This window comes from Triticum urartu, chromosome 7, assembly GCF_003073215.2.
Source record: "Triticum urartu cultivar G1812 chromosome 7, Tu2.1, whole genome shotgun sequence".
NCBI lineage: Eukaryota > Viridiplantae > Streptophyta > Magnoliopsida > Poales > Poaceae > Triticum > Triticum urartu.
In genome coordinates, this window is record NC_053028.1 from 36,818,905 (window position 1) to 36,844,936 (window position 26,032).

Sequence of the window (26,032 nt, forward strand, 5' to 3'; positions counted from 1 at the left end):
TAAGTCTTACTGGTTAATGGGCCGAATACATCTAATGATAGGCTTGGAACCTCGCGTGGTCTATATCTCGCATTAAGCTAGCGCATTCTTCCATCTCGTTGAATATTTTCTCGCCTTGTAGCAACTGGGCTGGCCCATTTTCGTATGATTTTTCTCCTTCGCAGGGTTCGTTGATCGAGTGAGTTCGCTGGTTTGCTCGCATCGTGTTTTTTCCTTTTCTTTTTTCTTCGTCTCTTCGCTGTTTTTTTTTTCTGTTTTTTTTGTTTTCTTTGCTTTTTCATCGGTTTTCTTCCTTTCTTTCCCGCTTTCACCGCTGTTTATTGTTTATTTTTATTTGTTTCTTTTCTCGATTTCCATTGGTTTTTTGTTTTTCTTTCTTTTGTTTTATTTATTCTTTCTTGGTTGTCATCGATTTTCTTCCTTTTTTTTTCCGTTTTCACCAGTTTCTTGTTTTTCTTTTTTTATTTGTTTCCTTTCTCAGTTTTCATTGTTTTCTTGCTTTTCTTTCCTCGTTATTTCTTTCTTTCTTTCTGGGTTTTCATTGATTTTCTTCGTGTCTTCATTATTTCTGCATTTGTTTCTTCAGTTTTTTTTTCATTTTCATTTTATGTGGTTTATTTTCATTTTATTTTTTGGTTTTCATTTTTTTCTCTTCTTTGTTTCTTTTGGTTTCATTTTACATTTCTTGTATATGTCAACAACAATTTTCTTATACACGTTTAGCATTTTCCAAATACAAATTTAACATTTTTTAATACATGGTCAACGTTTTATATAATACACATTTTAAACAATTTTCAAATGCAAGATTAACATTTTTTGAATAGTTGGTCAACATTTCCCTAAAGACACTTCTAAACTTTTGAAATGCTTGATTAGCAATTTTTCAAATTTAAAAGGTTAACATTTCGTAAATCCGTAAACAAATAAAAAGATTAAACTTTTGGAGGGAGTACTTGTTTTCTTCTACTACTAAATGGCATGCATTGCGTAAACAAACACAGTTTTGTCGGTCACCCTACATGCATTTTGTAGTCCTCACCTCGATTGGAAAGAATCGCAACTTCATAAGATCAATGTGACTAGTGGTATAATTTACAAGAAAGAATTTCTATGAATGTCCACCACATCCACACCCCACTACCGTATCTACATCATTTCGTCACACCACAAACACAACAAATCAAATGGTATGCCAGTTTCGTCTGTGTATACTACTCCTGTGAAACTTTTGTATGTGCACGATGAAATTCCTGCGAAACTAATCCGGGCAGAGCCGCTGGTTCTCAGGACAAGATGGCGGAGGGGCCGGTGAACGGGGCGCAGTAGAGGGGAGCTATGGCGGCCTCCGGGCCGTCCAAGCCGCTTCCGCCGTAGCTCCGGTGCCCGGAAGACCGGCATGTGCTTTTCTCGTCCTCCTCATCCTCCGGGCTGCCGTGGCGGTCCTGGCAGCGCGCGCACGCGCAGGGCAGGCTGCCGCTGCCGCCCATGCTCTGGTGGTCGTCCTCGGGCGGCGCGGTGGCCGCGGCGACGGCCTTCCTGAAGGAGGCGATGCCGCTCCGGCAGAGCGGGCACGGCACGGTGCCGGCCAGCCCCGGCACCTCGTACGCCTTCATCACCGTGCACAGGTCCATCGCGCACTTGAGGCACAGCTCGTGCCCGCACACTGCACGCCGATCGTACCAGAAACGATCAACAGATCATCGAAAGGTTGACAAATTTTTTGCAGGTGATTGGGCGAACGGACAAGCAGAGTAGGGTACCTTCGGCGGCGACGTTGCAGGGTCTCTCGAGGCAGACGGAGCAGGCGTCGTCGTCGTTGCCGGCACCGGAGTCCGGCGAGGCGGGGAAGCCGGCGGCGGCGTAGTCCCTGGCGACGGCGAGGAGGGAGGGGAGCGGGAGGGAGAGGTAGGCGGAGGGCGGGAACTTGGGGACGGGGAGCTGCGACTTGGGCGCCAGCACGTGCTCCAGCCAGTTGCACTTCCACATCCGGGCCACGTCCACGGCGAGCCACCCGTTGCAGTTGGCGGCCATCCGGTCGGCGCCGCGGGAGACGAGCACCTGGCAGCACCGGACCTCGCCGCCGGACGCCGCGTAGTGCAGCGGCGTGCTCCCGGCGCCGATGGCCGCCATGGGCGCCGCGGCGCAGGGCAGCGTCTGCGCGTCCTGGGACGCCCCCTCGTCGACCAGCAGGTGCACGCAGTCCACGTGCCCGTGCAGCGCCGCCAGGTGCAGCGCCGTGACGCCGCCGCCCGCCGCCCGGTTCGCGTACCGGGCCCCGGCGCCCTCGCCCGCGCCGGCCGCGTCCGCCAGCAGCAGCCGCGCGCACCGCACGTGCCCGCCCGCCGCCGCCGCGTGCAGCGCCGTGCGCCCGGTCAGCCCGTCCGCCTTCCACACCTGATCGGTTCAGCCGAAAGCAAAGATCGCGACCAGATTAGATTGGTCTGTGGGAACAGAGTAGCAGCAAGCGAGCTGAATCTTGGCGCCAATTACAGTAGTGGCGTACATTGCATCTGAAGGCGAGAAGCGTCTGAACCACCTCCCAGTGCCCTGAGCGGCACGATTGCATCAACGGCGTCTGCAGTTCAATCGTCCACCAATTCGCATGTGAGACAGAAACGCGGTCAGGTTCCATTTTTACCGAGCAAAACGAAAACCTAGTACTCCCTCTGTTTCAAAATAGATGACTCAACTTTGTACTAACTTTAATACAAAGTTGAGTCATCTATTCTGGAACGGAGGGAGTACAAATTTGTCTGATGGGATTACAGCACAGGTACACACACAAAAAACAGACAAACAAAGTATGCAGTTTTCAACATGAACTTTTTACTGCCAAGAAATTATCTCTCCCATGATGCTTGTACATAATAATTTCCGGACCACATTTTTTTAATGTAGGAAACACTTTGGAGTCCACTACAAATGTGATGTCAGATTTTTAATCATGGCAAATCGAATGATTTTTAGGAGAATTATGTTCTCCAAGGATGGCAAGTTTAGTTGCTAGCACAGAAAATCCGTCTCGGTTCATATTTTTGTCAGAAAATTGACGTGCTTGCAAACTTAATTTCCCATCATCTCGCCAATATAAATTGCCCTGAAAAACGTCACATTTGTTATGGCTAAAAATCGGATGTCGGATGGATCCTTCTATTTATCTCTCTTACTGTTACTGCTTACTTATGTCGACGACTAAGTAGAAAATCCATAATTAAACCTTTAAAGAAAACATAAATTTATAAGAAAAAATATATAATGGATCCTTGAACTGTCAAAAATCTAAGTTTGGTCCCTCAGTTTCAATACAACACAATTTTTAACACTCGGCCTTGGTCCATTTCTTCAATGTAAACCCTATAGGATGGTGTTACAATGTTTTTCGCCCATGTGGCAACCCCGAGTAATACAAACTTTTGGAAATAAGCAAAACATTATGTGAAATGAAAGTAATAAAATATGTAAATAAAAATATTCATTTAAGATTAGTTGAACTCTATATTTCTCTCTCTCTCTCTCTCTCAAAAAAGAACTCTATGTTCTTTTACAAAATCACACCGGCCGAAATATCATGTAAAACCATGGAATTCAGCGACACAAGAAATTATTCTCAATTGTTATTCCCATAAAAAAATCCCATATTTACAACAATTTTTTTTAAACAGATCCAAGCTTTCCAAATCTGGCATGTAAGAAAATGTATCAAGAACTGTTTTTTTTTGCAGTTATTCTTGTAAATATCCAGGACCAGAAAAAAACCATAGATTTTGGCTTTGAACTTTTAGTTTCATGAAATTACCATCTGTAGTCCAAATCTTCAAATTAGTCAAGTTTTTTAAAAAACAAGAAAGGCATTGTTATCCACCCCCCTCCCCACCCCACCCCCTTAATTATTTTGTTGACTTGTGTCAATTCTATGGCGCCGGCCAGGCTGTATCTGTTTGCGTGGGAAACTGGGTACCACGACACAAAACACATGTTCTATAGTATGATGATTCCACTAGTTTTCTCCACACACAAAAAAGATGATTATACTATTTGAATTTGAGGGACCAATAAGTTCCTCGATTGTGGTTGTTGCACTTGCAACCAACTAACAGCACGCATTGCTTCTATATATAAGAAAAGTGGTACCAACAGCAACACGCGCGCGACAGGAGGCAGCAGCGTTGCATTGACGACCGATCGATCGGAGTCGGAGAGATCAGCCTCAGAGACTGACACATTGAGTTGGTTGGGAACTTGAGATGAGCAATAACACAAGCCGGCCAGCACTGTTCACCTCACACTCTGGCACTGACATACCTACATACATTGATATTACATACATACCTGTCCGTACACGTTCCTCGCGTTCGCGTCGGCTCCCTTCTCCAGCAGCAGCGCCGCGATCTGCACGCACGCACATAAACACCTTCAGAACTTTTTCAAGAACACGCAAAAGCTCTTTTTAATCGCCGCGGCGACACGCGTGCAAGTGAAAGTAAAAGTGGGAGAACCGATTTTTGTTTTTATTTTGCGGTCAAAACTTAAATTAAATTAAATCGAATGTTTATGTATGTGCGTAGTACTAATAGCGTTGTGTGTCTAGGTCGGCGAACGCGTGACTTGATCGTTAACGACTGTACGACTGCGGACGGAAACAGTTAACCAGCTGGCTGGCTCGCTAGCTACTGCTCATCAACTCATGTACTCCAACTGCATATGTAATCACTGTCTGGCCATATGTTTTTCGACAAAATCGTCAAAGCTAGCCAGCCCCAGCCGGACGATCGAGCGGACAGGACGACGCTGCGTGTGATTAATTTCTCCGTGACTTTCGTGATGGCGTCCTGACGCGATGGCTTTTAAAAACACGGGACTAATTTGCTTGGCTAGCTGTACTATTAATCACAATTTACTTAGCACATGCGTCGACAACAACGTATACACAGCAACTTGTGCTGCGAAAATAAGTGAAAGTACTGTACTACATGTGTGCGCTTCAGTTGCACGGGGTAGTTAGTTTTTACATCAAAGCCCTAAAGAAAATTTGGCCGTACATTCTACAGGTTCTTTAGGGCACTCGAGGCACAAACATGTACGCACATTTCGCCTTACTCATTCCTGAAAAGAATTATCACATCATATTCAGATTTTCGCATTTGCTAAGTTGCCTGGAAATCGAATTGGTGCAAGTCAATTTCCTGGGAGAAGGAAGGGAGGTGGGGCCGAGCAGGGGACAACACGGTAGCGGCGTTGTCAGCGGAGGGGAGTCGGAGTTTTGACGGTTCGGATGCCGGGTGGGTTGTCGGCTCTAGAGAGATGGCCCGGCGACAGGCCGGCAAGGCACGCACCGACGCACGGGAGCGTCATTGGCCATGGGTGGCGGCATCAAGCTGTTAGGGCGGCGCCAGATCAAGCGGATCACGAGGAATGCAGAGTAGTTGGCTGGAGGAAGGAGAAAGCACGACAGCCATTGGATACAGATGAGAGACAAGAAGGCTAAAAAATTAACTTGCCAAAAAAATAGACAACTTGTTGGATTTCCCTACAATTTTACATCAAAATCCGCGTGTCACTATCTAGTGAGCGCACCTACCTGGCTCCCATTATATACCATCAACTTGGGTGAGAGGAAAACCATCAAGTCAAATAACCTTTTGATCCATCTACCCTATTACACATCAGCTTGACAGTAACCCGGCCCGAAAATATCCCAACTAATTAACTAGCTACTGGTGCCAACTTGCGTGCAAAAGAATGCATCGTCCCTACTACAATGGTGACTCGACCTCCTTGCCGTGAATTTTTGGCCACACGACGACGAAGGGGTCATTTTCTACCAAGGAAAAATGAGTCGTGCTTGCTTGGAAAACCACAGCCGGAGGACGCACGCATGCACCCCAAATCAAATCTCATATGGTGGAGTCGGTAGGTTTTCTTGTCGATCGACTCGCGATTTTATTTTATTTTATTTATTCACGGTTTTGTCCGTGGTTAAGTTAAAGCTACGGTGGTTATGCTAGATAGGTGTCCGTAATGATAATTAATTTGGGGAACAAATTGGATATGGTGGTATCTTTCGAGACATTACTAGGAGGATCAATATGTGGGATCTACGTACTAGCTGATTAATCCGGGCCACTTGTTTTTTCTACGTTTTGTTTCGTTGAATTTATTTCGGCTTTTCACGAATATATATATTTTGAGCACCATGATGTGAGCTTGTGTACTCCCTCCGTCCAATTTTTTTGTCCCAAGCTTGTTTCACAAATGGATGTATGTAGCACTAACTTGGTGCTATATACATCCATTTATGGAACAAGCTTTTTCGGACGGAGAGAATAGTTATTAGTCAATGAGCCTCAAATTTAATGGACACTCTTAGACTCGCAGTTTGAATTTTGTAGGGTTGACATCTAGTGTCGGTTTTCAAAATGCAACTTATCTTGCCATTGCAAAAATAATAATCCGTAAAGCACCAGCCATATTGAACATTGAACTTGTAATAAAGAAATAAAATAAATGGCATGCTGACTAGGCCCGCGCGTTGCATGGTTTTGAATTCAAATTGCACCCGCTGAACTAGTCCATGCAAAACGGAAACAAATCCGCATGCAGGCAGGCAGGCGCGCGCGCGGCGGTGGCCGGCGTCGAGATGCCGGAGGACACGCGTACGAGCAGTCGAGCGAGCGGGTCGTCGGGCCATCTCGCCGGCCGGCAAGCCGGCGCGCGCGCGCGCGAGGGCACGTGCACGTACGTACGTACCTCGTGGTGGCCCTTGGTGGCGGCGAGGTGGAGCGGCGAGCTGAGGTTGCCGAAGGTGGCTGTGCACCGCGCGAGCCCCGGGTCCGCCGCCAGCAGCCGCCGCACCTCCGCCGCGTCGCCGTCCCGCGCCGCCGCCGCCAGCCGCTCGCCCAGCCCGGCGCACCCCAGCGCGTTCCCCATGTCTGTACTGATCAAGCTGACGCGCCGCCACCCACCGTCTACTACCGAGAGCCCGCGCACCCGCCGGCCGGCGCCCCGTCGCTAGCTGGAGAGCTAAGCTCACGGGACTTCTCCGGTCGTTGTTGGCAAAGGAGATTGAATCTGGTGAGCTAGGTGCGTGTGAGCCTAACACTAGGCCACCACATATATATCTGAGATTTGTGTCTATCTCTCGTGCATTTCTCTTCCGGCTAGCCTAGAAAGTTTTATATGTGCACTCTTCTAGTTCTGGCTTAGTGTGATCCTGACCCATGGGAGAATTCTTTTTCCCTTCTTCCTCTCTCACTGTTATGATATCTTGGTGTCAGCATATGAGGCCAGACAGCTGGGCACTAGTGTATTGATTAGTTGTGCATGGCCCCTTTTGTGCATTAACCCCTGTAGTTGCATGGATTCACCTGCATGCCCACCACCTAGGCCTAGGGGTAGCTTCAGAAATAACCCCCTACAAATGTTATTTTTGAAGTGATGTGTATCTTTGGCGCGACATGGAGACTGTCTGGTCGAACAAGACGGGTGTCGGCTATAAGTGGCTCGGGAGTATCATGTTGAAGTGGGGCGTCGGTCAACAAGTGAAGGGTCGATCTCCAAGAAAAAATATACGCGCCGACAAATCTCCAAAGCTCTTATCAACAAAGTGTCGCTCGCCAACACGGTATCATCTCGATTGCATCCTATGGTCGAAGAATGTCCCGAGGAAGTGAAAGTGATGCATGCATGAAATTGTACTGAAAACGCCGCAAGTCAATTCATTGTCGATCATATATACCACCCCTTCGTGTAAAACGGTGAACTATGAAGAGTCAACCCTAGCGCCAAAAGAGTCGACGTGTTGCACACCTGGTTGTGTGGTGCTAAGTTGGCATGGAAAAGATCGGACGGGAACTTGGTGCTCTCGGGTACCCGCGCATCCTATATGCGCAAAAAAATTAGTAATTCAAAAAAAGTTTAAAAAATTTCAAATCTTTTTTGGAATCAAGATGATCAGGTTTTGTACTCATACAAAAAGTTTGGACAAGAAATGATTTCAATTGACTTCAGAGCAAAAAAGACAAGTTTATGACGACAATATAGCGTATATAGTACTTGTATATAGCGTTTTGTGCCAAATCTTCGACACAGGATGCAACGAAAGTCATTCTCGAATGAATCTTTTCGTACGACTACAATACTTGATCATGTTTGATACCAAAAAAGATTTGGAATTTTTTGAATTTTTTTTGAATTACTATTTTTTTTACATATAGGATGCGCTGGTACCCAGGTTCTCCTTCGTATTTTCTGGAAAAGATATCCTTACAGTGTGTCGAAATCATCCACAGCCAAAGAGACCGTGCAAGATATATTCGTAAGTGTATGACAGTGTGATCGATGTAAGTATCGGCCAACCCCCACTTAGCACTAACTCACGGGTGCAACTAATCTAGCTAGCTAGTGGATCAAGTTTCTCCACTTGGTAGCGTCAGTTCCCTTCACTTTCTGCCACTTGCATTTCGTGTCTATTCACCGAAATGAAACACTATTATGGTTTTATCACCTTCATTGTCATCATTTTTTAAAAGGTTATTTACTGGTTAATAAGTAGTCAAGGCTTTCCGATAATTTTCAGTGTCTTTTTTTGGAATAACTTTTTTCCTGTTTTTTGTAGAAAACTTGTGTACTGAAAGACATGTCTCAACCAATTCAATCGACTTTCAATTTTCCCGCAAAATAGAAAACAATCCCAAGATAGCATGTTGGGTCCCAATGCCATGCACAGAGAGAGACAAGTACCATTTCATTCAACCCCAAGTGCATCAATACGTACTCTTCACTCGCATGCATGATCTGATTTCATACAACCAGAACCCCCTTCATATATACTACCAATGTCAAAAAAAATTGTCAGAAGGTTCCTGAGCTCATGTAGCAAGATATATATGGAATTAATGGATACAACATCGAGAGAGAGAGAGAGAGAGAGCCAAAGATTTATTATTTTTAATCAATATAGTCACAATAGGGGTACGGCCTTGAGTGAGATTTGCCGAGAGAAAAGGCAAGGCATCCAATGGACGTATAGAGCAATCAATGGTGATACCTTTCTCAAATTTCATTACGAAAAGTGACTTATTTATTCTTTGGTGGCCAAGCAATTAGGTAGGTAGGCGTTGAGCAAACAAAGTGCTTGGATGTCACCATCTCATTCATAACATATAAATATATACTATTAGTTGGAAACCAAATGAGATATACACAGGAGCAGTTTGCAAAGGAAAAAAAATATATATTATTATATCAACATAAAATAAAATGCATCATACTGTAGCATCCATTGGCTCCTTGATATGTGAGCTTCATAGTACACTTGAACAGCTGCGCTATCATTAGATTCATGGCAAGATAAGGTGGAGCATACTACTGTTCTCGCTTCTGAATGCACACAGGTGGGCAAATCACTTCCTACAATCTCTGTACACGACCTGGAGACTTTGAACAGAGAAACCATAATTTATTGTGACAGCATGAAATTTCATTTCGTATCACGTAATGTCCTACCTACCGGCACTACTATTTCATTGACCGAACAGTGGAGACCGGTGCGTGTCACGTATAGTTATTATGAAGTGTACAAATTCAAGGGCACATGTCGAAATAATAACTTCACCGAGGGTACGGCTGCGAAGCGGTACATGATCGAACACGTCATCATCATTGGTATCGTCCGAGCAGGAATGACTAATTAGTGAGCAGAATTAAGAAAGTGCTAATTGTTTTTCTAATGTCAGGAATAAAGAGGGGCAACTTGTGGCAGCACTCATCGGCGAGTTTGATCCGTTCTGAAGTCCAAGGGAAGAGTATCTTGATCGTAGGAATCTCTGTGCGTAGGGGGTGGATTCTTTTTCTTCCTTTTTTTCTTTTTGAACTTGGGTGGTGGATTCTTGCAAGGAAGGAGAATCTCCAGTTGCTTCGTCCACGCTAGCTTTGTCCGCCAATCACCCGGTTGCATTTCCGTATCAACTTGGCCTTCTATGCGGATAGGATTTAGATTTAGGAGAGGACGGATTTTCAAAACTAATTTTGATTCCTTACTTGTATAATAACTGTTGAGGGGATCTTTCATTCCAAGGACTTTTATAAGAAATTTTAAAGATTACTTCAGCATCTTTAGAAATTTTACCCATTTGTGTTGATTGATTTGTACATAAGGGCATCACCAAGCTGACCTCTAAAACGGACACTGTATTTATCCATGAACTGGCTCAGACCGACACTGATGCGGGAGCCAGCCATCCAACCATGTCGCTTAAATGTCCATATATGCATGTGCATGTCGCGGTAGAAGAGAGGGGTAGGGGTGGGGGGGGGGGTCTGGATGTCCGACGTGGTGACTTTTGGTTGGCCAGGCAGATGTCCGGACTTCTCCAAAGCCTCTAAGCTTGCTTCTAATTTGACGGAATATGGACGTCCGATCCAGTCCGTGGACGTTTGAGGGATAGCATTGGACGGTAAAAAGTGTCCGGACTCTCGCAAAGGACATATATGGACGATTTGAGGGTCCACTTTAAAGACGCCCTAAGAATCTTTCTGAAAACTCCTTGTGTTTTATTTCACTTCCTGATAAAAGGTTGTGTTTTTATTAACTCATAACGAAGCATTAAGAGGATGCAAACATGATGGAATATCTCTATAGAAAAGGATGCACACGCCCAACACCAATGCACACACGAAGGATCATGCTGGCAAATCGCAGACATATAAGATCACTGTTGTGCCTAGGTGGAGGGAATAAGAAAAAACAATAAAAAAACATTAATCCCAGTCGAGCATTTGCAGCTATTGAAAATGATGTAAGCATATATGGTCCCGACGTAATATCCGCGCGAAGTAAAAACCATGCACACACCAAGCAAATTGTTAGTCACCCGAAGATGAATGGAGCCATTGATCGCATGGTGAAGAAGATGATAACACCAAAATTCCAACTTGGAGATGACCCGACAATCCCATGCTTTTCATGGCTGGTGTCAAATATGGGCACCTCAAGCAGTACACCACGAGTTGTCATTGTCTCGCCATGGTGGTGATTATCACCGGCAAATTGTCATGGACCATCTTTGTGACGCTAGTTGCAACGAAGGATTGTCGCCACGCTCCGTGCCGATACCTCGACCACCCAAAACAGGGCAACGATGAAGGTTTTTTTTTTTTTGAGACAAGGGCAACGATGAAGGTGAGAACGGCATCGACGACTCCTAAGGCCCAAATACGTCACCATCGTCGACCCAAAATAAAAATTCTAAGCATGACTTTCGTCGACCATCTCACCGCAGCCAAACAATGCATCTCAAGGCACGCGGGTTGAGACGGAACCACGCCATCACCCTATGGCGGGCGCTGGTTCGCTACGGCCCAGATCAGATCATCGTGCAACCCACCACCGCGGCACACCAAGTTGGGCCAGAACGGTGGATCCACGATGGTCAGCTGCCGACACCGTGCCTCCTTGCCTGGGGAATCCTAGACGGCGCGTAGGGCGCTCGCGCTCGAGGTAGCGCGTACCCCCCTCTCGCAGTGCGGGTGTCATATGGGCCGGCCCATTTCCTGTTTTTTTTTCTTTTCATTTTTTCGTTCTTTATTTTCTTTTTTCTTTTACTTTTCCTTTTCCTTTTCCTTTATCTTTCTCTTTCTTCTTCTTTACTTTTTTAACCTTTTTTACTAATTTTATTTTCAAATACACAAAAAAATTGTTCATCGGAATTTAAAAAATGTTCATCAAAATTCGAAATTTGTTAATCATTAAAAAAAGTTCATAAAACTCGAGATTACTTCATCGATCTTAAAAAATGTTCATCAAATTCAAATTATGTCCATCAAATTTTTAAAAATTTCATCTATGTTTTCTCAAAAAAATTTGTTCCTCTAACTAAAAAAAGTTCATCAATATCCAAATTAACTAGCATTTTTTGAAATTACAAACTTTTTCTGAAATCATGAACATTATTGAAATCAGGGAAATTTTTTGGATCCACAAAATTTTTCAAAACTCTATTTTTTGAAATCCCAAATTAATTGAATAAGAAAAACAAAAACAGAAGAGAAAACAAAAAGAAAAAGAAAATAGGGGGTGCCCCGCCGCTGATCATGGACCGGCCAAATGGGTGTGCGAGGGGGACCGAGGGGGCGCGGGCTGAATAGATACCCGCCCTTGTCCTCCGCCGGTAAACCTCCCGCGAAATCTCCCTAGGTACGTCCGTACGTGCAGGAGGAGGAGGCAGAAACCAGAAAGGGACGGGATCCAGATGCAGGCAGCACGTTGCGTCTTGCGTGTGTCATCGTCCCCACGGAATCACCCTGCAGCCTGCCTCTGAATTACTCTATCGCCTCTTCTTGTTGTTGTAGAAGAATAACGTTGTATTGCAAATGCTTGTTTTTTTTATTTCTTTATGTTCCATTCTGATAAAGACTTTGAAATTGTCGATGGATAATATCCACCTCTTCCTCGTAATTTTGTCTAGTATATTTTTATTATCACAATGATTATTCTTAGACTGGATTACTTATCATTGCAAGGCCGCTAGGTTTAGCTTTGGAATCTTTTTTTTTTACTAGAAAGTTGTTTTTCACTGTGGATGAGGCTCCTTTTTGCGTAAATAATGGCACGTTCTGAAAGAATCTACCACAGTACCACGTCTTAATTGGCACAGCGGTAGACACGGGTCCTTCGAGAGTACGCGTCCACGAGGACCAATTGTTAACAAGGATTTTGTGGAGAGGTTCTGCGAGAATAATTCATAATGAGATCATCATTTTAGGAAATAATGCAGAACATGTAGTTATATTGATCTGGAAGAAGCAAGTAAGCAGGGGCGGAGCCAGGATTTAGACATGAGGGGGGCGAACAAGTACGACTTGTAATACAAAAAAGCTACATTAATTTCAATCAATGGATTTGCATTCTCAGATATGTGTGACAGTGTGAGCTAGAAGCAATGGGCTTGAAAAAACGAATCTGATTTTGTTGTATTCTTTCTCATCTTTCAATCATTGATTGAAACATTAAAACAAGTAGCGACATTAGATATTTAAGTTAGAATCTGCCTTATCAAATTAGTAAGGGAAAAGTATATTTTTCGTCCCTCAATTCTCTCAAAAGTATAGAAACGGCCCCTCGACTCTAAAACCAGCAAATCATGGTCCCTCAACTTCTTAAACCGGATAACTTTCGTCCCTCATACCACTTTTGATGGTTTTTGTCTGACATGAACACGGTTTTTGACCAAAACATGACATATCGCCTGGGTTTTGACCAAAAGTTGAGAGAGTTGAGTAAATAAGGACGTACAGTATAGAAGATAAACAAAAGACACCAGATAAGATTCGGGCTGCACCATTGGTAGAGGAACAACGCTGACATGCAGGCCTGGTCGCGTTGCTCGTCCACAAGTTACATTTGGAGACCTTTTACGGTACATCAAAATTATATGAGCCATCCATTTCAAGTCATTCAATGGACTAGATCCACTAATACTAGGAAAAATCAGTAGTATATTTTGTTTAAGGGGTAAAATTGGAAGGCTTACGAAGTAAATACCAAAACTCTACACCGTTGAGAAATCCGTGTGTTTTCTTGTGGGTTTATCCTGCTCCCACGGGACTGCAGGGACCGGTCCGTCCTAATACTTTCCGGCGGATTCTTGCCGGACGGTATTTTTGCCAAGGAAATCACCATGCACAAAAGTTGATTGATCAGTGTCCTGAGGCACTAGTACGTCGATGATTAGCTGATTGTTTTCCGGTGATCAAGCGGTGGCTGCGGCCGCTGCACGCAAGCGAAGCAGGCACAAGCAGCGAAGGCACCACTGATCAGGACGCTGCAGCGGCGGCTCCGCGGCCTGCTGGTTGATCCGATGCCCGGCCGGCGACTTGAATCTCCCACTTAATGGCACGGAGGCTAGCTCCTCTGATCGATTGTTGGGCATGCGCGTTGATGACCGGCGATGGCAACGACTGGGCCTTAGGAGGATGGTCACCGACACCGCGTGGGATTTTTCTAATTAAGAAAAAAAAGACAAAACTACCCCGCTAATCAACGGCTGAGATGATTTAATATTATTCGGTTCCATAGGTAGTATGATGCACCGTAAAAAATCTCTACATTTGCTCCACGAACGACGCCGACCTGTCCATTTAAGCTTCGGCGTCAGCAAGAAATGCATGCTTGTGACCCCCGACCGCGTGGATGATGTGTCCACGTTACACCCGTGGCCGAAGGCGATGCAACTACATAGCTGCTGGACGTGAGCCACGAGGTCACAGTGCACCCCGGTGATCTTGTGTAGTTGTGTTGGCTGGACCAAGAACGAGGCCCTCCTGCCGTGCCCAGAAGGCTGTGTGACACGGCGGACGATTGCTGCTAGCTGCGTCGCACCGACGGGGTGAACAGAGCCGCTGTAGTTGACAGCGAACGCGCTGACAGCGGGCCGTGGCGCGCGCACAGACGTCATGCACGTACATCGCAGGCACACCACACATGCTCACCACGCATGCATGCACACCGGCATGGCATGCCAGTAGTAATACATGTGAGTTCAGCCTAGGGCGAGCGTGGCAACGCTGGTTTGATCCCTACAGCCACAATAAATTTTTAGTGCTCCTCTCATTTCAGCTGGCAGGTGGGTCCCACACAAAACCGTGTCAAAGTCAGACAGAAACCATGCAAAGCGGTATTGGGGACTAAACTTACCTGGTTTGAGAAGTTCAGGGACTAAAACTCCTCTCTCGTCACCTGCTCCAGTTCGATCACCTTCATCTCTCTCTGGCAGCAAGTGGATCGAACCCTAAAAAGCTTCCCCGTCGTCGCCCCCACCCCATCTCCTATGCGCCGTATGCGTTGTCCGGCCGTCGCCCGCGCGTGATCCAGGCGACGCAGGCGATAGTCTGCGAGGGGATCCAGCCGACGTGTCATCGATCGCAAACTTTCCACCAAAAAAATCTCCATGGAGCGCACTTGAGAAGGCCGGTCACACAGACGGTCGTGGAAGAATAGGCAACGATTCTGCACGCCAATGTGATCTAATTTCGTGGGTGGGGAGAGGCGAACTGGCGCTGCGGCTACGTGGTGAAGAAAACGAGTGAGAGAAGCAATCAGTCATCGATGTGTGTAGTTATACTGAACCAAGTTTACCTTCTCCTGCGTTGTCTACAAGGCGCATGGTTCTTTCTTTCTATGGTTCCAATCTAGATACTCGCTGCACGCGCACCTAACGTGTATCTTTGCTTCTACTCCCTCCGTTTCAAATTACTTGTTATAAAAATGGATATATCTAGAACTAAAATACATCTAGATACATCCATACCCACGACAAGTAATTCGGAACGGAGGGAGTATAAATTAAAATTGACGGACTGATTCTTGATGTGAGCAATCCACGAGATTATATTGATGCCGGTTGGAGAAGTGAGTGACTGACAATAAAAATCCGGTGCAGTGATGTGAAAACTCATGCTGCTTGAATCCAGCTGGTTGGAGAAGTGAGGATTGACAGTCAATAGTTCAACAACTTATTTTTGACAGAATCTGATAAAGGGTAAATGAAATTTTCTTATATCTATGTTTTCCTCATGGAAGTGCTTTATAGTTTACTCATCTTACATTTTATCCTCTCATCTTCAGATGCTGCTGCATTCCATGTAAGATTTGGTTTAACTACTGATAAGTGTCGCGTCATCAACACCGACGGAAGGTACTATTTCAACTACAACATGCTTACTTAGTTATTCAGAGATTTTGTACTTACGATAAAATGCATAAAGATTATGCATTGAAAACTTAGAAGCTTTTAAATGAATAATAGTGTGCCATCTGGTCTTAGAAGTTTATCACCGCTAAAATATTCATGTGGAAATTTGAGGATTTATTCCATGTTGCTTCTTTTCGTGAGCAGTATCATGACTTCCAACACCCAAGTATATATGTGTATTTCGAATTAAAAGAAAATATCAAGATTGCCAACGAGCTCAGATTGCTACAATGATTTGTCAGAGTAAGTTGTGCATTGGTGGCAGACTGTTAGTACTCTTTTGGTATATTGCAGGTTTTGAGGCTTCCTGAGTAGTGACCAGAACCAATGTGCAATGAAACTGTTGTCTGCTTATGAAGAAGGAGACGCCGAAGAAATCAAGTGTGCTGCTCAATCAAGTGACGTCAATCACCTCGACCATGTACCGCTTTTGATCTCCTTAATTAAAATGTCATTGATGGCTAAACTATATATGTGATGCTACATTGCTCTACAGTGCCTATGCAATTATTGGTGAACAAATAGCTGAGGCATCATAAGTCAAGCATGTTATTGCACATGTCCCTCTAAATTCAAATCCAGTCTCCAGATTTTTAACTGCTATTGTGCCATCTTGTGTGCTTCAACGGTTATCTCATGGTTGCTGGGATACATTGTATATTTTCCAAACGACTACAAGCTCGTTATTTCATTTTCCCAACTTTAAGTTATATATTCCTTCTCTATAATTCCTCGTTGGTTTATTTGTGCATGCGTGTTCACTTGTATTTTCCTAAAATAGTCACCACAGGTAATTTGGCTTGCAATGAAACTACCAACATATGATCTACGGGCCATCAAGAAAGAACTAGCAGGTGATGACGGAGAGTCCTTTGGTGAGAATCTAACTCGACCCAAAATGGCCCAGCAAGATGCATAGAAAACAATTAATCAAGCGACTAAAAAAATTACGCCATTCATGAGCAGGAAAGATTGTAAATACATCCTCTGAATGACATAGAAACTCTTAGGCTGCATCTGTCATAGAATTCTCCTTGTTTCTCTTGCTTTTTTTATCTGTGCACATACATCATAAATCTGCATTTCTCACTTGATGTTGTTGAGATATTATAATTGGTTTGGCCACCTTACCAATGCCTTGATCTGTACATACCAGCAATATTTCAAGTACAGATCGGTTCAACAACCACTAGTAGAAAAATGGTCAAACGTGAAGCACATTAGTGCCGGTTTGTATTTGAGCCGGCACTAATGTATACCTTAGTGCCGGTTCCAACGGATAGCCGGGCCGCTTTCATTAGTACCGGTTCGTGGCGAACCTTTAGCACCGGTTCGTACTACGAACCGGTACTAATGAGAGTGGTGGCAGGATGTTGTCAGAGTGGGGCCCCTCCAGCACCTTTAGTACCGGTTCGTGCCACGAACCGGTACTAAAGGTCGTCCTATATAAACCCTTCGTCCACCAGCACTCTGTTCTCCCCCCTTTCCCCTCTCCGGCCCTCTCCTCTGTTCTTCCCTTCTTCCTCTCGAGTTCATCACAAAATTTGCCCAAAATTTGTCAAGATTTGAAGGCCCTCATCCATTCAAATGATCACAAAGGTTAGCAACTTTGTCCTTTCATCTCTCATTGCTAGATTAGCTCTTGCATTGGTTTATATAGTGATTAATTTGTGAGTTTAGTAATTTGGGAGGATATATATATATATGTGCTAGTATTTGATTTATATGCAATTTGAGGTCAAAAATAACACTTAGTTTGCATATGTAGGTGTGGTTTACTTAGTGCCTTCTAAATCTCCATCGTAGCCACCGTCGATCGCCCGCACCGTCCCGTCGCCGGCACCACCTTGTGGTGAGCCTCTTGTTCATGAAATTTTATATAAAAATTGATGTTTGTGTGATTTGGATATATAGTTACTCGTATAATTATCTTACCCGTACGTTGTTTGTTATACATATAGTGCCATGGTTTTGATATCCGTCCCCGTCGGCCCTAGTCCTTGTTATGATTCGGATGTGGTATGTATATTCTCTTTTAAAACTAGTTGCATTTCGTGTTTATGACAAATTATGCCCATCAAGTTGACATAGAAATTTTTTCTAGGAGGTATCTGAACCGGAAATTCCAACCGACCCTATTGCCGAGAGGTTAAATTTAGTTGAAAGAGAAAACGAGTACTTGAAAGAAAAATTGAAAAGAATTGAGGGGGAGAAGATGGAATTGGAGTTGCATGTTGCCGATGTCGTCGATGATCACAAGATCAAGATGGAGAAAATGCGCTTGAAGATTAGAAAGATTAGAAAATATGCCATCGATAGTGAGGCTTGGTATCATTATGCTGTTGGATCCATTGTTACCTTAGTTGCGATCTTGATCGTATTTGTTGTTGCATTTAAATGCTTTAGCTAGAGAGTTATTTGTTTGTTGCATTTAAGTGTTGTATGAACTTTATGTATGAACTTGTATTAATTTGGTCTATTCGGTGTTGTGTAATGAAGATGAGCCGGCAATGGATGTACTGTTGGAAATATGCCCTAGAGGCAATAATAAATTAGTTATTATTATATTTTCTTGTTCATGATAATCGTTTATTATCCATGCTATAATTGTATTGATAGGAAACTCAGATACATGTGTGGATACATAGACAACACCATGTCCCTAGTAAGCCTCTAGTTGACTAGCTCGTTGATCAATAGATGGTTATGGTTTCCTGACCATGGACATTGGATGTCATTGATAACGGGATCACATCATTAGGATAATGATGTGATGGACAAGACCCAATCCTAAGCCTAGCACAAAGATCGTGTAGTTCGTATGCTAAAGCTTTTCTAATGTCAAGTATCATTTCCTTAGACCATGAGATTGTGCAACTCCCGGATACCGTAGGAATGCTTTGGGTGTACCAAACGTCACAACGTAACTGGGTGACTATAAAGGTACACTACAGGTATCTCCGAAAGTGTCTGTTGGGTTGGCACGAATCGAGACTGGGATTTGTCACTCCGTGTAAACGGAGAGGTATCTCTGGGCCCACTCGGTAGGACATCATCATAATGTGCACAATGTGATCAAGGAGTTGATCACGGGATGATGTGTTACGGAACGAGTAAAGAGACTTGCCGGTAACGAGATTGAACAAGGTATCAGGATACCGACGATCGAATCTCAGGCAAGTATCGTACCGCTAGACAAAGGGAATTGTATACGGGATTGATTAAGTCCTTGACATCGTGGTTCATCCGATGAGATCATCGTGGAACATGTGGGAGCCAACATGGGTATCCAGATCCCGCTGTTGGTTATTGACCGGAGAACGTCTCGGTCATGTCTGCATGGTTCCCGAACCCGTAGGGTCTACACACTTAAGGTTCGATGACGCTAGGGTTATAAAGGAAGTTTGTATGTGGTTACCGAATGTTGTTCGGAGTCCCGGATGAGATCCCGGACGTCACGAGGAGTTCCGGAATGGTCCGGAGGTAAAGATTTATATATAGGAAGTCCTATTTTGGCCATCGGGACAAGTTTCGGGGTCATCGGTATTGTACCGGGACCACCGGAAGGGTCCCGGGGGTCCACCGGGTGGGGCCACCTATCTCAAAGGGTCCCATGGGCCATGGGCTGAAGTGGGAAGGGATCCAGCCCAAAGTGGGCTGGGGCGCCACTTTCCCCTAGGGCCCATGCGCCTAGTGTGGGGAAACCCTAAAGGAAGAGTCCTAGGAGGGGAAGGCACCTCCTAGGTGCCTTGGGGGGGAGGGAATCCTCCCTTGGCCGCCACCCCTTTCCCATCTAGGGCTGCCCCCTAGGGGTGGGAACCCTAGAGGGGGCGCACCCTCCTCCCTCTCCCCTATATATAGTGAGGCCTGGGGCTGCCCATAACACGCGATCTGATCTCTGCCTGTTGGTGCAGCCCTCCCTCTCTTTCTCCTCATATCCCGTGGTGCTTGGCGAAGCCCTGCAGGATTGCCACGCTCCTCCATCACCACCACGCCGTTGTGCTGCTGCTGGATGGAGTCTTCCTCAACCTCTCCCTCTCTCCTTGCTGGATCAAGGCGTGGGAGACGTCACCGGGCTATACGTGTGTTGAACGCGGAGGTGCCGTCCGTTCGGCACTAGGATCTCCGGTGATTTGGATCACGACGAGTACGACTCCATCAACCCCGTTCTCTTGAACGCTTCCGCTTAGCGATCTACAAGGGTATGTAGATGCACTCTCCTTCCCCTCGTTGCTGGTCTCTCCATAGATAGATCTTGGTGACACGTAGGAAAATTTTTGAATTTCTGCTACGTTCCCCAACAGCAACAGTGGCATCATGAGCTAGGTCTATGCGTAGTTTCTATGCACGAGTAGAACACAAAGTAGTTGTGGGCGTTGATTTTGTTCAATATGCTTACCGTTACTAGTCCAATCTTGATTCGGCGGCATTGTGGGATGAAGCGGCCCGGACCGACCTTACACGTACTCTTACGTGAGACTGGTTCCACCGACTGACATGCACTAGTTGCATAAGGTGGCTAGCAGGTGTCTGTCTCTCCCACTTTAGTCGGATCGGATTCGATGAAAAGGGTCCTTATGAAGGGTAAATAGCAATTGGCATATCACGTTGTGGTTTTTGCGTAGGTAAGAAACGTTCTTGCTAGAAACCCATAGCAGCCACGTAAAACATGCAAACAACAATTAGAGGACATCTAACTTGTTTTTGCCGGGTATGATATGTGATGTGATATGGCCAAAAGGATGTGATGAATGATATATGTGATGTATGAGATTGATCATGTTCTTGTAATAGGAATCACGACTTGCATGTCGATGAGTATGACAACCGGCAGGAGCCATAGGAGTTGTCTTAATTTATTTATGACCTGCGTGTCAATTTAAACGTCATGTAATTACTTTACTTTATTGCTAAAGCGTTAGCTATAGTAGTAGAATTAATAGTTGACGTGACAACTTCATGGAGACACGATGATGGAGATCATGGTGTCATGCCGGTGACAAGATGATCATGGAGCCCCAAGATGGAGATCAAATGAGCTATATGATATTGGCCATATCATGTCACTATTATTTGATTGCATGTGATGTTTATCATGTTTATACATCTTATTCGCTTAGAACGATGGTAGTAAATAAGATGATCCCTCATTACAATTTCAAGAATGTGTTCTCCCCTAACTGTGCACCGTTGCTAAAGTTCGTCGTTTCGAAGCACCACGTGATGATCGGGTGTGATAGATCCTTACGTTCACATACAACGGGTGTAAGACAGTTTTACACATGCAAAACACTTAGGGTTAACTTGACGAGCCTAGCATGTGCATAGACATGGCCTCGGAACACAGAAGACCGAAAGGTCGAGCATGAGTCGTATGGTAGATACGATCAACATAAAGATGTTCACCGATGATGACTAGTCCGTCTCACGTGATGATCGGACACGGCCTAGTTGACTCGGATCATGTAATCGCTTAGATGACTAGAGGGATGTCTATCTGAGTGGGAGTTCATAAGATGAACTTAATTATCCTGAACATAGTCAAAAGATCTTCGCAAATTATGTCGTAGCTCGCGCTTCAGTTCTACTGTTTAGATATGTTCCTAGAGAAAATTTAGTTGAAAGTTGATAGTAGCAATTATGCGGACTAGGTCCGTAAACTGAGGATTGTCCTCATTGCTTCATAGAAGGCTTATGTCCTTAATGCACCGCTCAGTGTGCAGAACCTCGAACGTTGTCTGTGGATGTTGTGAACATCTGACATACACATTTTGATAACTACATGATAGTTCAGTGCGTAATGCTAAATGGTTTAGAATTGAGGCACCAAAGATGTTTTTTGAAATGTCGCAGAACATATGAGATGTTTCGAGGGCTGAAATTGGGATTTCAGGCTCGTGCCCACGTCAAGAGGTATAAGACCTCCGACGATTTTCTTAACCTGCAAACTAAGGGAGAAAAGCTCAATTGTTGAGCTTGTGCTCAGATTGTCTGAGTACAACAATCGCTTGAATCAAGTGGGAGTTGATCTTCCAAATGAAATGGTGACATTTCTCCGAAGTCATTACCACCAAGCTGCTAGAGCTTCGTGATGAACTATGATATATCAGGGACATATATGATGATCCTTGAGATATTCGCGATGTTTGACTCCACAAAAGTAGAAATCAAGAAGGAGCATCAATTGTTGATGGTTGGTGAAACCACTAGTTTCAAGAAGGGCAAGGGCAAGAAGGGATACTTCATGAAACGGCAATTCAGCTGCTGCTCTAGTGAAGAAACCCAAAGTTGAACCCAAGCCCGAGACTAAGTGCTTCTGTAATAAAGGGGAACAACCACTGGAGCAGAATTACCCTAGATACTTGGTAGATGAGAAGACTGTCGATAGAAGTATATTGGATATACATTATGTTAATGTGTACTTTACTGGTACTCCTAGTAGCACCAGGGTATTAGATACCGGTTCGGTTGCTAAGTGTTAGTAACTCGAAATAAAAGCTACGGAATAAACGGAGACTAGCTAAAGGTGAGCTAACGATATGTGTTGGAAGTGTTGCCAATGTTGATATGATCAAGCAAGGCACGCTCCCTCTACCATCGAGATTGGTGTTTGCGTTGAGCATAGACATGTTTGGATTATGTCTATCGCAATACGGTTATTCATTTAAAGAGAATAATAGTTACTCTGTTTATTTGAATAATACCTTCAATGGTCTTACACCTAAAATGAATGGTTTATTGAATCTCGATCGTAGTGATACACATGTTCATGCCAAAAGATAGTAATGATAGTACCACCTACTTGTGGCACTGCCACGTAAGTCATATCGGTATAAAACGCATGAAGAAGCTCCATGTTGATGGATCTTTGGGCTCACTCGTTTTTGAAAAGTTTGAGACATGCGAACCATGTCTATTGGTGTATATGCATGAAGAAACTCCATGCAAATGGACCGTTTGGACTCACTTGATTTTGAATCACTTGAGACATGCAAATCATACCACATGGGCAAGATGACTGAAAGCCTCGTTTTCAGTAAAATGGAACTAGAAAGAAACTTGTTGGAAGAAATACATTATGATGTGTGCAGTCCAATGAGTGCTGAGGCGTGTAGTGGATATCGTTATGTTCTTACTTCACAGATGATTTGAGTAGATGTTGAGTATATTTACTTGATGAATCACGTGTCTGAATTATTGAAAGGTTCAAGTAATTTCAGGATGAAGTTGAAAGATCGTCGTGACAAGAGGATAAAAGATCTATGATATGATCATAGAGATGAATATCTGAATTACGAGTTTGGCACAGAATTAAGACATTGTGGAAGTTGTTTCACAACTAATACAGCCTGGAACACCGTAGTGTGATGGTGTGTCCGAACATCATAACTGCACCCTATTGGATATGATGCATACCATGATGTCTCTTATCGAATTACCATGATAGTTTATGGGTTAGGCATTAAAGACAACCACATTCACTTTAAATGGGGCACCACGTAATTCCGATGAGATGACACCGTATGAACTATGGTTTAGAGAAACCTAAGCTGTCATTTCTTAAAAGTTTGGGGCTGCGACGCTTATGTGAAAAAGTTTCAGGCTGATAAGCTCAAACCCAAAGCGGATAAATGCATCTTCATAGGACACCCAAAACAGTTGGGTATACCTCCTGTCTCAGATCCAAAAGCAATAAGGGATTGTTTCTGGAATCGGGTCCTTTCTCGAGGAAAAGTTTCTCTCGAAAGAATTGAGTGGGAGGATGGTGGAGACTTGATGAGGTTATTGAACCGTCACTTCAACTAGTGTATAGCAGGGCACAAAGAGTTGTTCCTGTGGCACCTACACCAATTGAAGTGGAAGCTTATGATAGTGATCATGAAACTTCAGATCAAGTCACTACCAAACCTCGTGGGATGACAAGGATGCGTACTACTTCAGAGTGGTACGTAATCCTGTCTTGGAAGTCATGTTGCTAGACAACAATGAACCTACGAGCTATGGAGAAGCGATGGTGGGCCCGGATTCCGATAAATGGCTCGAGGCCATATAATCCGAGAGAGGATCCATATATGAAAACAAAGTATAGACTTTGGAAGAACTACTTGATGGTCGTAAGGCTGTTAGGTACATATGGATTTCAAAAGGAAGACGGACAATGATGGTAAATGTCACCATTAAGAAAGCTCGACTTGTCATTAAGATGTTTTCCGACAAGTTCAAGGAGTTGACTACGGTGAGACTTTCTCACTCGTAGCGATGCTAAGAGTCTGTTGGAATTATATTAGCATTACTGCATTATTTATGAAATCTTGCAGATAGGATGTCAAAACATTGTTTCCTCGACGATTTTCTTGAGGAAAGGTTGTATGTGATACAACCGGAAGGTTTTGTCAATCCTGAAAAATGCTGATAAGTATGCAAAGCTCCAGCAATCCTTCTGAGGACTAGAGTAAGCATCTCGGAGTTGGAATGTATGCTTTGATGATGATCAAAGATTTTGGGTTTATACAAAGTTTATGAGAAACGTGTATTTCCAAAGAAGTGAGTGGGAGCACTATAGAATTTCTGATGAGTATATGTTATTGACATATTATGGATCAGAAATGACGTAGGATTTCTGGAAAGCATATAGGGTTATTTGGAAAGTGTTTTTCAATGGAAAGCCTGGATTAAGCTACTTGAACATTGAGCATCAAGATCTATAAGGATAGATCAAAACGCTTAATGGTACTTTCAAATGAGCACATACCTTGACATGATCTTGAAGGTGTTCAAGATGGATCAGTCAAAGAAGGAGTTCTTGCCTGAGTTGTAAGGTATGAAGTTAGGACTTAAAGCTCGACCACGGCAGAATAGAGAGAAAGGACGAAGGTCGTCCCCTATGCTTTTGTCATAGGCTCTCTACAGTATGCTATGCTGTGTGCCGCATCTGAAAAGTGCCTTGCCATGAGTCAGTCAAGGGGTACAAGAGTGATCCAAGAATGGATCACAGGACAGCGGTCAAAGTTATCCTTAGTAACTAGTGGACTAAGGAATTTTCTCGATTATGGAGGTGGTAAAAGAGTTCGTCGTAAAGGGTTACGCCGATGCATGCTTTGACACTAATCCAGATTATTTTGAGTAGTAAACTGGATTCGTATAGTAGAACAGTTATTTGGAATAGCTCCAAATAGAGCGTGGTAGCTGCATCTAGGAGATGACATAGAGATTTGTAAAGCACACACGGATCTGAAAGGTTCAGACCCGTTGACTAAAACCTCTCTCACAAGCAACATGATCAAACCCAGAACTCACTGAGTGTTAATCACATAGTGATGTGAACTAGATTATTGACTCTAGTAAACTCTTTGGATGTTAGTCACATGGGGATGTGACCTGTGAGTGTTAATCACATGGCGATGTGAACTAGATTATTGACTCTAGTGCAAGTGGGAGACTGTTGGAAATATGCCCTAGAGGCAATAATAAATTAGTTATTATTATATTTCCTTGTTCATGATAATCGTTTATTATCCATGCTATAATTGTTTTGATAGGAAACTCAGATACATGTGTGGATACATAGACAACACCATGTCCCTAGTAAGCCTCTAGTTGACTAGCTCGTTGATCAATAGATGGTTACGGTTTCCTGACCATGGACATTGGATGTCATTGATAACAGGATCACATCATTAGGAGAATGATGTGATGGACAAGACCCAATCCTAAGCCTAGCACAAAGATCGTGTAGTTCGTATGCTAAAGCTTTTCTAATGTCAAGTATCATTTCCTTAGACCATGAGATTGTGCAACTCCCGGATACCGTAGGAGTGCTTTGGGTGTGCCAAACGTCACAACGTAACTGGGTGGCTATAAAGGTACACTACAGGTATCTCTGAAAGTGTCTGTTGGGTTGGCACGAATCGAGACTGGGATTTGTCACTCCGTGTAAACAGAGAGGTATCTCTGGGCCCACTCGGTAGGACATCATCATAATGTGCACAATGTGATCAAGGAGTTGATCACGGGATGATGTGTTACGGAACGAGTAAAGAGACTTGCCGGTAACGAGATTGAACAAGGTATCAGGATACCGACGATCGAATCTCAGGCAAGTATCGTACCGCTAGACAAAGGGAATTGTATACGGGATTGATTAAGTCCTTGACATCGTGGTTCATCCGATGAGATCATCGTGGAACATGTGGGAGCCAACATGGGTATCCAGATCCCGCTGTTGGTTATTGACCGGAGAACGTCTCGGTCATGTCTGCATGGTTCCCGAACCCGTAGGG

At 44.1% G+C, this 26,032-nt stretch overlaps 1 protein-coding gene across 1 annotated transcript; it reads right to left on the reverse strand.

The window, feature by feature from the left end:
• Positions 1-1,047: 1,047 nt before the first annotated feature.
• Positions 1,048-7,256, reverse strand: LOC125520605 (probable E3 ubiquitin-protein ligase XBOS36). The gene is made up of 5 exons (XM_048685564.1): positions 6,751-7,256; positions 4,333-4,392; positions 2,507-2,578; positions 1,764-2,397; positions 1,048-1,666 (listed from the first exon to the last, which is right to left on the reverse strand). Exons 1-5 carry the CDS (start codon positions 6,928-6,930, stop codon positions 1,287-1,289), a joined length of 1,326 nt encoding a protein of 441 aa, XP_048541521.1. The 5' UTR covers positions 6,931-7,256; the 3' UTR covers positions 1,048-1,286.
• Between the last annotated feature and the right edge of the window lie 18,776 nt (positions 7,257-26,032).